Source organism: Rana temporaria, chromosome 3 (genome assembly GCF_905171775.1).
Source record: "Rana temporaria chromosome 3, aRanTem1.1, whole genome shotgun sequence".
NCBI lineage: Eukaryota > Metazoa > Chordata > Amphibia > Anura > Ranidae > Rana > Rana temporaria.
This window is the reverse complement of record NC_053491.1, coordinates 175,805,371-175,819,219: the sequence shown is the minus strand read 5'-3', so window position 1 is coordinate 175,819,219 and position 13,849 is coordinate 175,805,371. Positions and strand designations below refer to the sequence as shown.

The following is a 13,849-nucleotide window of genomic DNA, read 5'->3' as shown; positions in this document are numbered from 1 at the left end:
GGCTTTAGAACCACTTTAAACTCTTGCCTGAAATTGCATTGATTAGAGGCCCTGGCATCCGCTGCTTTGAGCTGCATTCAGTGTCACCAATAATATATTCACAAACAATTTTATGTTAATAATTGTGATCCTTGAGGAAATCTCCATAAATTAGGGTCTAAATATATGTAAACAAGAGTGCCCCAGTGCAAGCTGTTTAAATGAAAGGAATCCTTGTACTTTTAAAACAAGGATGTTGCCATTGTTGCCCTCTTCAGAAAATGCTAGTTGTCAGGTTGTTGCATCAGTGGAACCAGGGTGAGTATATAACCCCTTTAAATTCCCCTCTCCATAGAAGCTCATAGTCATCTCTCCTTAATCTACTGATGCTTCATTCAACCAGTGGGAGCCTTGAGAGGAATCTCTGTATAAGCCCCAAGTCATGGAGGACTCACTATTTGTTCACATGTGATAGCACTGGGCATATCATCATGCACCAGTGTTGTCAAGTTAAAGGAAAGGAGTGATTGACATCCTCACCATACCCCAAAGTGTAGGGAAATACTACTTGCTCTTGATAGTGTAATGGAGCAGTGGATGGGAAATGAGAAGATGACTATGTGCTACTGGGGGGGGGGGGCTAAAGTGAGCTGATTAATTTGCCTTAGGCGGCGTACACACGGTCGAACATGTCCGCTGAAACTGGTCCGCGGACATGTCCGCTGGTTAGTACGTCTAACCAGTGGACCGAAATCCCGCTCATGCGTCGAATTGATTTGACGCATGCGTGAAACAATTGAACTTCCTGGTTTGCGCACGTCGCCGCGTCACCGTCATCGCCACGTCACCGTGTTCTCTGTCCGCAGGGGTTTTTGGTCTGATGGTGTATACACACATCAGACCAAAATATCCCAGGAGTCATGTCCGATGAAAACGGTCCGCGGACCGATTTCATCGGACATGTCTCCTCGTGTGTACAGGGCCTCACTTCACTCTCTTAAAGTAATTAACGTGTGGCTGTATATTTGGCTGTACAGCACTGTGCAAAAGTTTTAGACAGATGTGAAAAATGCTGTAAATTAGGAGTGCTTTCAGAAATAGAAGTGTTAATAGTTTATTTTTTAGCAATCAACAAAATAGAAAGTAAACGAACAGAAGAGAAATCCAAATCAAATTAGGCAAAGGGAAGGGAGATGTGTGATTGACCCCATATTTATTCTGTAGCAGAACAATGACCCCAAACATACTGTCTATGTCATTAGGAGCTATCTTCAGAGTAAAGAAGAACAAGACTTTTCGGAAGTGATGGTTTGACCCCCACAGAGTCCTGATCTTAACGTCATCTAGTCTGTCTGGAATTACATAAAGAGACAGATAGATTTGAGGCAGCCTACATCCAGAGAAGATCTGTGGTTAGTTCTCCAAGATGTTTGGAACAACCGACTTCCTTCAAAAACTGTGTGCAAGTGTACCTAGAATAATTGATGCTGGTTTGAAGCCAAACGGTGGTTTCTTTTGTTTGCTCACTGTGCATTTTGTAAATTGATAATACCTGTCATTTTGAAAGCATTCTTACTTTACAGCAGGATCGTTACATTGACGTTTATTTCTTTGCAAAGAATTTGCCAAAAAGGATTAGGGAAGGGCATAAACTTTAAGATAGCAAAGAGGCAAATATTTGACAACATGTTAAACAACATGACATGTACCATACAAAGTAATGTTGATTTACTGATACAGACTATGCAGAATTAAATCATTTTTAATTAGCCGATAATGGCATATTTGGAACCCAAACAAAGTGCTGTAAAAGGCTTACTGTGATTCTATTATACAGCTGTATCTCTGTGTCGGCTACTGTCAGTCAGTGAATTTGCTACAGGATACTGACATCTGACAGCAAATTAATGATCGCTGAAGAGCAATTAGCAGACAATAGGGGTCACTGGAAATCTGCCTGGGAAATGCTAGAGCCATAATATGTATATCTACTGATAGCATGGGTTCATATCAGATTAAAAGAGTCAATTATATTTTTACTATCAATCAATATAAATCTGTCATTAAAAGCTTACTAAATGTTAAATGAAGTGAAATCATCACATATTTTATGGTCCAGTTAACAAGATAATTCGATTTTTATAAGCCCTAATCTGATCAATTTTTATCTTTGAATAATATATTTTACATGGAAAATATACCTTCATTTAAAATATCCAAGCATGTTACAGTATTAACACTAATTGTTATGTATGCTATTTTAGGAGCGGGATGCATTTAGTTTCAGATATATTTGAAGATGAAATGTGGACTACTGTCAGTAGTTTGCATGTCATCTTACTGATAACAATATGTCCAATAAAACTGTAAGCTTTAAGCCAGCCATTGATTTTCTTTCCTGCAACCACATCATTGTTGGATGGAGAATCCCTCCCGCACAGCCATTGTGTTCTCCTAGCGGCGGTGCAGGGATCCATCCCTGCTAGGTGAACACAGTGATTACTGCTAGTGGCTATAATAGCTGCTAGCTAATAATCGCATGTAAAATCTGACAGGCTGGTTGTACCAAAGTTGATAGACTGCCCATACATGGTTCAAATCTCAGCTGGTGCCTGCTCAACCGGCCAAGATTTTAACTGTCTATAGCTGGCTTTAGATCTTCAAGATAGTAGGACTATAATAATAAACAAAACTAAATGGTCTTCAAAGATGTATTATTAGTTCTTAATTGATTCAGTGAGAGCCACTGTTTTCTTTGTAATAGCAAAGCAATGAACTGATTAACAATGGCAAAATGAAATCTCACAGCCCATGTAAAACATGGCGGAAAGCGGTAACTTTGGATTAAACCTTTGTCAGAGTTTTTTAATAGAAGAAGTATAACAAATACTTTACACCCAATATGAGACTGTAAAGGTGCTACCCAAACAACAATCTTATATAAATTATTTTGCTGTATTAAGTACAATCACATGATATTATTTTTTTATAACAGTAGTCTTATTATGCTATACAGTATTCAGGTAAAATGTATTCCAATATATCAGCACCTTCAATCACTTATGGTACGTCCGAAAAACTGGGAAGGAGGCTACACTAAGTAGACTCTACATGCTCCAAAGGTTTTACAGGTACCACATCCTTGACTGCAAGACTCTAAAAAATACATCAAATCCCTAAAAGATAAAAACAATAGAACTTTTAAGGTGTCAGTGAGCAATGAATACCTTGCCTAGTTAAAAGTGACCTAAACTCAAAAAAGTGAATCGTTGATATGTCATAGGGAACGTTTTCAAGCTTTGTTCACTCATGTGGCTAAAGGGCAGTAAAACCAGGTGGTTGAGTCACATTTTTACTTACCCCCCTTCAACTGCCCACCTGAACCTGTGCATGCAGCTGTTCAGGGCTGTACACATACAGCATCTGCAACCCTGTGTTTCATGGCAGTGGCTACAATTAAACAGCCTGTGAGATTTAAGGGGCATTTCCCCAGCCAAACACGACTAATGCAAATCTATATAGCTGCACCACAACCACCCTGTGGTCATGTCCAACACATGCAATTGATTCAAGGTGTGGCATTTACAGGGTTAAATTTAGGCTATGAAGTTGTGTGACATGATTCCTTCTTCACCGCCTGTCAAAGTCCCAATGAAGAGTGATTTGATTTATTTACTGGGAAGGAACTTGATTATTCACAAACTTGATGTGGACAGCCCTTGTCTAGGACCGCCCCCTAATGCGTTTCACCCTTAGGGCTTAGTCGACTAATTATTCCTCCATTAGTCTTTAAATCACAAATTATCAGGAGGCAGCTTCCATTTAAAGTGTCAAAATGTGATAATGAGGTCTGATGGACCCCAAACTGTATTGGGAAAATATGGGAGTCATACTGAACACAATGCCACCATGTCTTTAAGACACATTTAATGAAAGAAACAGAAGTACCATAAACTACAATTAAAACAGTCCATGCTAAAAGTGGAGATGCTGTAAACTCCATTAGAAAAAGTCCTCAAAAGGCTCTTAATGCAGCCCTGTGGTAAATGGTCAGGTTGTAAAACAGTCTGGGGAATGGTTGGGAAAAAACAAAAAGATACCAATAAGTTAGACGCTTAAATAACAGCAAATAAAGTGCAAAGGATGAAATAGAAATTCAGTGCCCCAAATCCATACGATGCAAATGCTAGAGAATGTCCATAAAAGAATCATCCAAAGGGTGATAGAGTCTTCACACTACACCATGTGTGTCTTGTTACAGTGGTTTTAAAGGCGGGCCAATTTTTAAAAATGTGCCCCTTGGGTAAATTGCACCCTTACTTCCCCTAATACTTACCTGAGTCCTATTTTGATCCAGTGCTGTGTCGAGTGCAGGAGCACTGCTCTCTCTTCCTCTAATTACAGTAATCTGTGAGAGAATAGGGGTCATTGGCTCATGCTGCTGTCAATCAAATCCTGTTAGGAGGAAGGAGGTCGGTCTGAGCCGAGCTGTGTATATCAACAGATGCACACAGTCTGGCTTGGACCTGTAAGAAGGTTTCCGGCCGCTTTGTGCATTATCAGTGCACAGAGCAAGTAAGTTTAACAAAGTTATTATTTTATTGTTTTACAATCATTTTAAGCTGATTTTCTTAATGATCTAATAAGAAATTAAAAGAGTTTTTGCCTCTGTAGGGTGATACTGCATTGTAAACTGTGTTACATTCCTGTCATTGCATGGCAGTGAGTAATACAGACATTTATTTTAAAAGGTCAGAAATGCAAAAGCAAATGCTGTGAACTGTGAGTGTCTCTGTTAAACACAGGGTGGCAGCTATGATGTGTGAGTTTGTGTGTGTGTCAAAGGTTAACTGCAGTGTCACTCTGCATATTCACCATTAAAATGTTACTAAACCTACAACAGTAAAATCAGCATTTATATGCAGAAAAGTATGCTTGTTATACTCACTGTGGAACCTAAAGGGGTAATACTCTGCATTATGTAAAAAAGGCTGTATGATCCTGTCTTCTCTGATCCCCCCTTCTTCCACTGTCCCCAATCTATCTCCGGATAAGGCAGAGCCTTTGGAGGCACTCTTCACATGCTCAGTTTGGTATGCAATTGTAGAGGTTTTTTTTTTCTTGGAAGAGTGCATGTGATCCACACAGCACTGTCCAGATAGGGGGTCAGGGGTCCTGCAAGCTTATAGAACAGTCAGAGCAGAATGAAAACTCCTCATATAAGTTTTAACCAGACACTAATAGAAGTCACAAGACTGATATATAAAGGTGATGAGAAAAGGTATTTAGCAGTTTATATTTACAAAAATAATTGCATTGTGTACTGTGGGAGACCAGATATAGTGATGCAGGGTCCTGGATTTAGTAACACTGTAACTAACTGAAATGACACCAGCTGAGCCATCAACAAAAGAAATCTCAGCATAACACTATTATATAAACCTGTTGTGGGTGTCACTTATTATTCACCACAGTGTATATAGTACAAGGTTCAAACGACCCCCCGTGATTGTAAAGTAATTTACACAGAATGAGACTTGTGCTACTGCAGTGAGCAGTACCGATCCTGACCTCCCTGGGGCCCTAAGCAAAATTGCAGGTCACATTAAAGTTGAGAAGCAGGGGGGGGGGGGGTGGGCGCTGCCGACAGTGACATGTCACATTAAAGATTAAAGTTGAGAAGCGGGGGGAGGGGGTGTTCTGCTGTCGGAAATTACATCTTACATTAAAGTGAGAAGTGGGGGGGTGCTGATTTCTTACCTCTTCTCCAATGCAGCCAGCGAGTTGAGAAGCGGGGTGAGGGGCTGAAAATGACTTCTCACCAGACGGGGGCCACTAGTAATTTGGGGGGCCCTCCGCAGCTTTGCGGGGCCCTAAGCGGCTTGCATAGTGAGCGTATAGGGTGGATAGGCCCTGCCAGTGAGTCTCTCTTACCAGCTGGGTATAGGGTTTTGCTGAATGTAGTACACAGCACATCATCAGTTCTGAATCCTATTGAATTCCTTTAGACAAGCACAGCCTGGTGCACGTACAGCTCAAACAAATTCCTAAAGTGGATCTTTAAGTCTTTTACATTTTGCTAGTTTAACTAAGAAAAAACATACGTACAACCCCATCCAATCCAGTGTTGTCCTCTTCTAATTCCCCCTCCACTATTGCACACCCCTCCACACACCACATATGTTCTCTTGTATGTCAACAGGAACCAGCTGTCTTTTCCTAGTTCTTGCAAACCCTCCTTCTGATGACATGAGACCTCCATTCTGTGTGGAAGCTGCTGCTTCCTTGGATATGTGACATTGGTATTCTAAGAGGCTGCAAGCGGAGGCTGAAATGTGGAACTCACCTAGGTGAGAATCAAATTGCCTGGTTTGATAAGTCTCGATTTCAGCTGCGACATTCAGATGGTGGGGTCATAATTTGGCATAAACAACCTGTAAGCATGAATCCATTCTATCTTTTATCAATAATTCAGGCTGGTGGTGGTGTAATGGTGTGGGGGATATTTTCTTGGCACACTTTGAGCCTCTTAGTACCAATTTTGCATAGTTTAAATGCCACAGCCTACCTGAGTACTGTTGCTGACCATGTCCATCCTTTTATGATTACAGTGTACCCATCTTCTGATGGTTACTTCCAGCAAGATAATGCACCATGTCACAAAGCTCAAATCATCTCACCACTGGTTTCTTGAACATGAGAATGAGGTCACTATACTCCAATGGCCTCCATAGTCACCAGATCTCAATCCAATAAAGCACCTTTGTGATGTGGTGGAATGAGAGATTTGCATCATGGATGTGCAGACGACAAATCTGCAGCAACTGTGTGATGCTATCTGTTTCCGCGGATTTTTGTCCCCGGGGATGGATTTCCAGCAGATAAAAATTTCTTGACATGCTAAGAAATCTATCCGCTGGAATCCATTCCAACGGATTGATCCGCTGGTCTGTACAGACCAGATCCAGATCAATCCGTCCGAATCCATCCCCCGCATGTGTCGTAATGATTTGACGCATGCGTGGAATTCCTTATATGACAGCGTCGCGCACGTCACCGCGTCATCATCGCGGCGACGGCGCGACACGTCACCGCGGACGGAATTCCGCGGGGATTTTGATCTCATGGTTAGTACAACCATGAGATCAAAATCCTCTCGTGTGTACTAGGCATAAGGCTAAAATGAGTTTGGTGAGCATGTAGTGAAATGTTCAGAAGAAAAACAACTCATGTTAACTCACAATTTGGTGTATGGAAACCTATTCTGAAAAAGATTCCATTAAGTATCTTCTTTTCACCATAGGCTAAAATAGGATAACTGTTTTACTGTGTTTCCCTGAAAATAAGCCCGGGTCTTACATTAATTTTGGCAACAAAAGACACAGTAGGGCTTATTTTGAGGGTAGGTCTTACCATGTAATGTGCTGTATTCTCTCCCCCTCTCTCTCCCTGCCTGTCAGGAATCCCCAGCGTGAACTGAGTTAAAATGCTTGTAAAATCCTATAATCCACTCTATTACAGTAGTATATAATGTACAATGTGTTTGTTTCTGTAATATAATTGTGCCAAATACCTTCATTATAGAGCTGCTCTTCCCCGCAATTATCTTACAGAAACACATATATTGTACATTATATACTACTGTAAAGCCTCGTACACACGATCAGTCCATCCGATGAGAACGGTCTGAAGGACCATTGTCATCGGTTAACCGATGAAGCTGACTGACGGTCCGTCGCGCCCACACACCATCGGTTAATAAAACGATCGTGTCAGAACGCGGTGACGTAAAACACAATGACGTGCTGAAAAAAATGAAGTTCAATGCTTCCAAGCATGCGTCGACTTGATTCTGAGCATGCGTGGATTTTTAACCGATGGTTGTGCCTACTAACGATCGGTTTTGACCTATCGGTTAGGAATCCATCGGTTAAATTTAAAGCAAGTTGGCTTTTTTTTAACCAATGGTTAAATAACCTATGGGTCCCACACACGATCGGTTTTGACCGATGAAAACGGTCCATCAGACCATTGTCCTCTGGTTAACCTATCGTGTGTACAAGGCCTAATAGAGTGGATTATAGGATTCTACAAGCATTTTAAACTAGGGCTTATTTTCGGGGTAGCGCTTATAATGCAACCCTCCTGTAAAATAACGCTAGGTATTATTTTCGGGGTAGGTCTTATTTTCGGGGAAACACAGTAATCAGCAACAACATAATCATAATGGAACTGATATAATGGTGTTGGGCACTCAACTTTGATAACTAAAAAAGTAAAAATCATCAAAGTCATTGGGTCATTTTCTGGTTGCCATTGCTGACAATGTATTCTGACTGTCATTATGACCATCTTGTGTCAATGGTTTGAATTACTGACCAGAACAAGTATGCAGATAAGGAATTCCGACTTTTTAAATGTGCATAGTTGTACATAGAGGCGTTTATTTACTAAAATTGTAGAGTGCAAAATCTAGTGCAGCTCTGCAAAGAAACCAATCAGCTTCCATTTTTTTTTGTCAAAGCTTTAATTGAACAAACTTAAGTTAGAAGCTGATTGGTTTCTATGCAGAATTGCACCAGATTTTGCACTCTCCAGTTGTAGTAAATCACCCCCAGAGAGTCAAAGGCTGTGGATGATCCATTTTGGTCTGTGAGGCCGCGTACACACCATCAGTCCAAACTGATGAAAGCGGACAGAAGTTCAGTTTCATCGGTCCAAACCCTCCGTGTGTACGCCCCATTGGTCTTTTGTCCTTCGGACAAAAATTGGAGAACTTGCTTTAAAAATCGAACTGATGGACCGCTGACCGATAGGTCCAAACCGATGGTTAGTACAGAAAAGCATTGGTTCAAAACCCGCGCATGCTCAGAACCAAGTCGATGCAAGCTTGGAAGCATTGAACTTCGTTTTTTTCAACATGTTGTGTGTTTTACGTCACCGCGTTCTGACCCGATCGGTTTTTGAACTTATGGTGTGTACGCACATCAGACCATCAGTCTGCTTCAACGGTGAACCGATGAAAACGGTCCGTCGGACCATTCTTATCGGATGGACCGGTCGTGTGTACGCGGCCTCAAATGTTGCCTGAAAATAACTGTATTATATCTGTCCAGCTAAAAAGAAATACCTGTTGGCCACTTCAGAAATTGAGAGTTGTCCTGTGTCCTGTTCAGACTGTCTTTCTTATCTCAAGGAGTCCAGTCAGCATTATCCTGGACTACAGAAAAGGTCTGACTATGTTGTGAAGCTGATGAGGGATATGTTTTAGTTTAGCAAAGGAAACTGGGCATGGCATTTTACAATATCTCTCCACAGTAACTGAGTGCATTTTTGGCAGGTCAACAGGTATTTTACTGTCCTTGCAAGGCCTTTAAGTGAATAAACTTAGGAAAATGTATTGCACAGAGGTAATTTTCTCTTTTGCAATGAGTTATCTTTTTTATTTTGTAAAAGTCTATTTCATTATTAGCACCCAAATAAACAAGCTTTGGAAATTATACTAGTCACACCGCTATCCATAATTACTGCAAAACAGATCAACAAAAGAGGCTTTAGGTATTGAAACCCAAGACTATAAGTAGGCCATTATAAAAAATGGCAAAGGCAATTTTGTTTGTTTTGACACAAAGCAGATATACACTGGGCGCTTCGTGATTAGACACAGCAAATAAAACATGTAAACATAATTATTAATGAGATCTCTTAAGCCAGCAGAGAAATGTGAACCATCGGCCATAATGAAAAATGATCTCACCTCGTACTCAAAGTCTTCTGTTCTATCACCATCACCAGGCAGGCTGGAAAGATACTCATTACCTTCATAAAATTCATGCTCCATTGGATGAAGAGAATGGCAGCTATATGGGGAAAAATTGGTGCAAGAAGGCCAGATGAGACAATGTTCTTCTTTTTAATTAAAATATGACAAACTTATCTGCGGTTTTCTCATTTCAAGAGGTTAGGATGGGTTGCTAATCTAAAGAAACACTGAACAAAAAGATATGTTTCTTTTCATTTACTGCACACTTAGAGTAGTCATTTTCATAGCTTAAATTGGATTCCAGGCAATGATCTGTGCACCAAATCAAAAGAAATACAGCAGTACATTCATAACAAAGGGCTGGCAGTGTTCCGCAGCTGCAGGATTCCAATCTGTCTTTTTGAAACTCAGCCTGTCTCCTAATGAAGCCATGTCCACATTTTATATTCGGGAAATAGTGGACACAATAACTTCAATAAATACAGAAGTACACTTTGCAATAAATTGAAAATACTTTCTTGTACAATGAGTGGAAGTAAATGGCTTGATGTGGTGCTTGCGTTCTCAATTCTTTTACAAGTTTGTGTTATCTGTCTAATCTCTACATGGTGTCCAGGAGGCAAAGATTGATTAGGAAAAGAATATCATCTTTCTTTTCATTTTCAAGATAGATTTTAGGAACACAGGATGTGTCATATACCCTTCAACATGGCTCTATTGATGGGGAAAAGCTGCATGAAGTCAAATAAGATTAAGTGTATCCGGAACCAAGATGTTGGCTGGATTGTGTGGCCACATGTAGCTGTTAGTGCTTATTAGACTTTAAGAAGGAAAAGTTCAAAGATGCTATTAACAGAGTAAGGATCAAGGTTCTTATTATTTTATTCATTATGTTTTTTACCCCATTAGGTATACACTTTAACTAGGTCTTGACTAAAGATATTTTACAGCAAAAAAAAGAAAAAAAAAAGCATACCTGTCTGAAAGAAGAAATGGACAAACATCAGGAACTGGTGGAGTAGATGGTCTGAGTTTGGCTTCAGCCATGATATGCTCAAATGTGATGTCTGTTTGGGTGCTCACATTCACAAGGTGTGTTTCCTGTAAACTTCCATGGCCTTTGTTATGGGGCCCTCTTCTTAAAACCTGGACGACTATTGGATCTTTAGCATTGCGAAAGGCTTGGACTGCTTCTTCATGAGTTGCTTTTGAAAGATCTTTTCCATTAACCTGTAAAAAATACAAAAGTTATAACATTAAAAGTCAGATTTTTATTATACAGACACAATCAAATCAATTTAAGTTAATTTACTATGATGTCATTTTCATTCTAGAAAGTGTTTATTCAAAGTCCAAAATTACCCTACTCACCTCTGCTCCAACGATGCAACATATGTGTGCTTCCTCGCCAGAGCTGACATATTCTCCCAGGTGACAAGTTTTCTGCTGTCTTGATTGGCTAGAGGAAGATGACTTAACTCTTGGGCATGTGCACAAGAGTTCATTCAATCTGGCATCAAGTTGTGTCAAGAATGTACACTAAACTGCACATGTATAGCTCAGTGTACATTCCAAGAAGATTGTGAAAAAAGGTCACACTCTGAAGACGTCTCATCTTTCAAAGTATTTATTGAAATGATAATATTTAGCATCCAAATTCTGGCCTAAAAGACCTGTCCCTGTAAGGTTTTTCACCCATCTGGGCCTAATGGTAGAAGGCTGAGGGGGCAGGTCTCTCAGATGTCCATAATCTTAGACATTCAAAAATGAAAGGAGTGAAGCCTAGATCTTCTTTCTCTGTCTTTATTCAAATGTACATGTTAAAGCGGGGGTTAACCCTAAAAACTATTTTCTAACATTACATTGACATGACTCTCGACAATGACAGTATGTCGTTTTTTTTTTTTTTGCTGTACATACCTTCGTACAGCTATTTTCTTCCCTGGCTTCCAGGTAGTGAATCCCGCGGGAGTGGGCGTTCCTATCCAGCAGGTGATTGACGTGATGACAAAAACGACCTCTCCCCGTCGCATAAGGAGCGTCACGAGTTGCCGAAAGAAGCCAAACGTCGGTGCGCAGGCGCCGTATAGCGCCGACTCGCCGTTCGGCTTCTTTCGGCAACTCGTGAAGCTCCTTATGCGACGGGGGGAGGTAGTTTTTGTCATCACGTCAATCACCTGCTGGATAGGAACGCCCACTCCCACGGGATTCACTACCCGGAAGCCAGGGAAGAAAATAGCTGTACGAGGTATGTACAGCAAAAGAAAAAAAACGGCATACTGTCATTGTCGAGAGTCATGTCAATGTAATGTTAGAAAATCATTTTTACGGTGAACCCCCGCTTTAAAAGGAACAAAGAACAATCGTTTCAGGCTTCACTGTCCTTTGGAACTTGAGAAAGGGCAATAATGTCAAAAATCATCATCTAAGCAAGAAGATCTGTGCATCATCCCTTTGGTTTTTGGACATTTTTGTGTCTAGCTATTTGCCTGGAGCTAGATTTAAAAAACTCTGTCACTTTCATCATGGTGGGTAATGTGCCAATTTGTCTTTAAACACCTATTTAACCCATCCCAGTTATACTCACCTGTCCACACATGGTCTCTGCTGGAGCCAGCATGTAAATCCAGGGTTAGTGGCTGGCATCAGTCTAATAAGTGATATTAAGGTGGATCACCCTATAAACAAACTGTCACCCTGCCCTAAATAGGCAATGAAACAGTGTTTCTAGCCTACAGAGTGTCAAATGATCATTTTCTTTTATAATACAAACTGTTTTTTATGCTTGCAAACACAAGCTCTTTGTCTCCCTGTTCCATTGTATCTGGGCTTCATTCATTACAAGCTGATACTTCAGGCAGTTTTGAATTTATAATTTTGTATCACTATTTTTGAAATTGCGGCCAGTTTTGAATTTATAGTGAATTCATTTCTTATGTGTGTTCTCTTTTGATAAAATATAGATGTCTGTAAAGAGATATTTTCCCTTTTGACGTTTTATATCAATAAATTAGATTTATGTGAATTTTCTAAGTGATGTTTTGCCTAAAACTGCTATTTTCACCAGCTGCTTTTTTCCTTAGAAAGAGTTAGTCAGTTTCTTGAGTTAAAAATTTCCAGTTCCCAAATTACATTATCAAGTAACTTAAAAGTGAACATGGGTTTGATTAAAGATTTTTAATTTAGAGGAGGTGGCTTTGCTAAGGGAAATTAATAAGTTGAAAATAAGGTGTAAGTAAAGGCAAAACTTTTTTTGTTTCTGTTTAAGATAGAATGAAGAGAGATTACACTACCTTGTAACCTTTTATTGCTGTCTGTGCCTCTATTAGGGCGATTCACCCTCTCTATTTAGACTATTTACCATTATCATCGAGAGTAAAATTAGGAGAAAATCCCACAGTTTGGGTTACAGTAATAGAGGGGAAATCTTCCAATGGGGATGCTAGTTCTGATGACCGTGATGACAACTAGGGGTCCCCTCACTTGTAAATGAAGAAAAATACACCTGTGTCTATTTTTTGTTGAAGAACATAGTGTATCTAAAACAGCATCATATAGTTTGAAAATAAAATTCTGCAGAAGCGACAATTGCCAATAAGCTCAGGATTGATAGGCTTTTCCTCATGTCAGGACTGCTTCTCTACCCATGTAAGTGGATAGAAATTCAAAAACAGCTTGAAGCAGGTTGATGTGAATTAAAAGAGGGTCAATGTAGGTTAGAATGAGGTCAACTGAAAAATAAATGTATCCATCAAGATAACTCTGAAAGATCTCAGAATGCCTTTAACTGATTTCAAATGTAATCTTAATACGCCTAAGAATAAGTTGTTTTTGCCCATCGACACAAGCCAAAACCCATATACACAGGTCATTAAAAATTAATACATTGAAATAATATGGCATGACCCAGACTGTGCCAGAAAAAAATCCACTAAAACCCAGTGATTGAGGAGGGAATTTAGGATCAAAGAAGTAGCCAGGTTTAATGTAACTCTGAAACAACTGCATAGATTCACGTGAGATGAAATATCTATACACTGTTAAGCACTGTTTTATAGAATTACGATACAAAGAAAGCCAGTGCTTAAAAAATCCTATATTGAGATA

At 39.9% G+C, this 13,849-nt stretch overlaps 1 protein-coding gene across 2 annotated transcripts in view; it reads right to left on the bottom strand.

Moving 5' to 3' along the window:
• PDZRN4 (PDZ domain containing ring finger 4) overlaps positions 1–13,849 on the bottom strand; it is a 183,065-nt gene that overhangs the window by 48,641 nt on the left and 120,575 nt on the right. For both annotated transcript variants that reach the window (XM_040343868.1, XM_040343867.1), the window contains exons 2-3: positions 10,719–10,972; positions 9,737–9,839 (exon numbers count right to left, since the gene is read on the bottom strand). In XM_040343868.1, the coding sequence (XP_040199802.1) occupies positions 9,737–9,839; positions 10,719–10,972 (357 nt within the window). The remainder of the gene's footprint in view (positions 1–9,736; positions 9,840–10,718; positions 10,973–13,849) is intronic.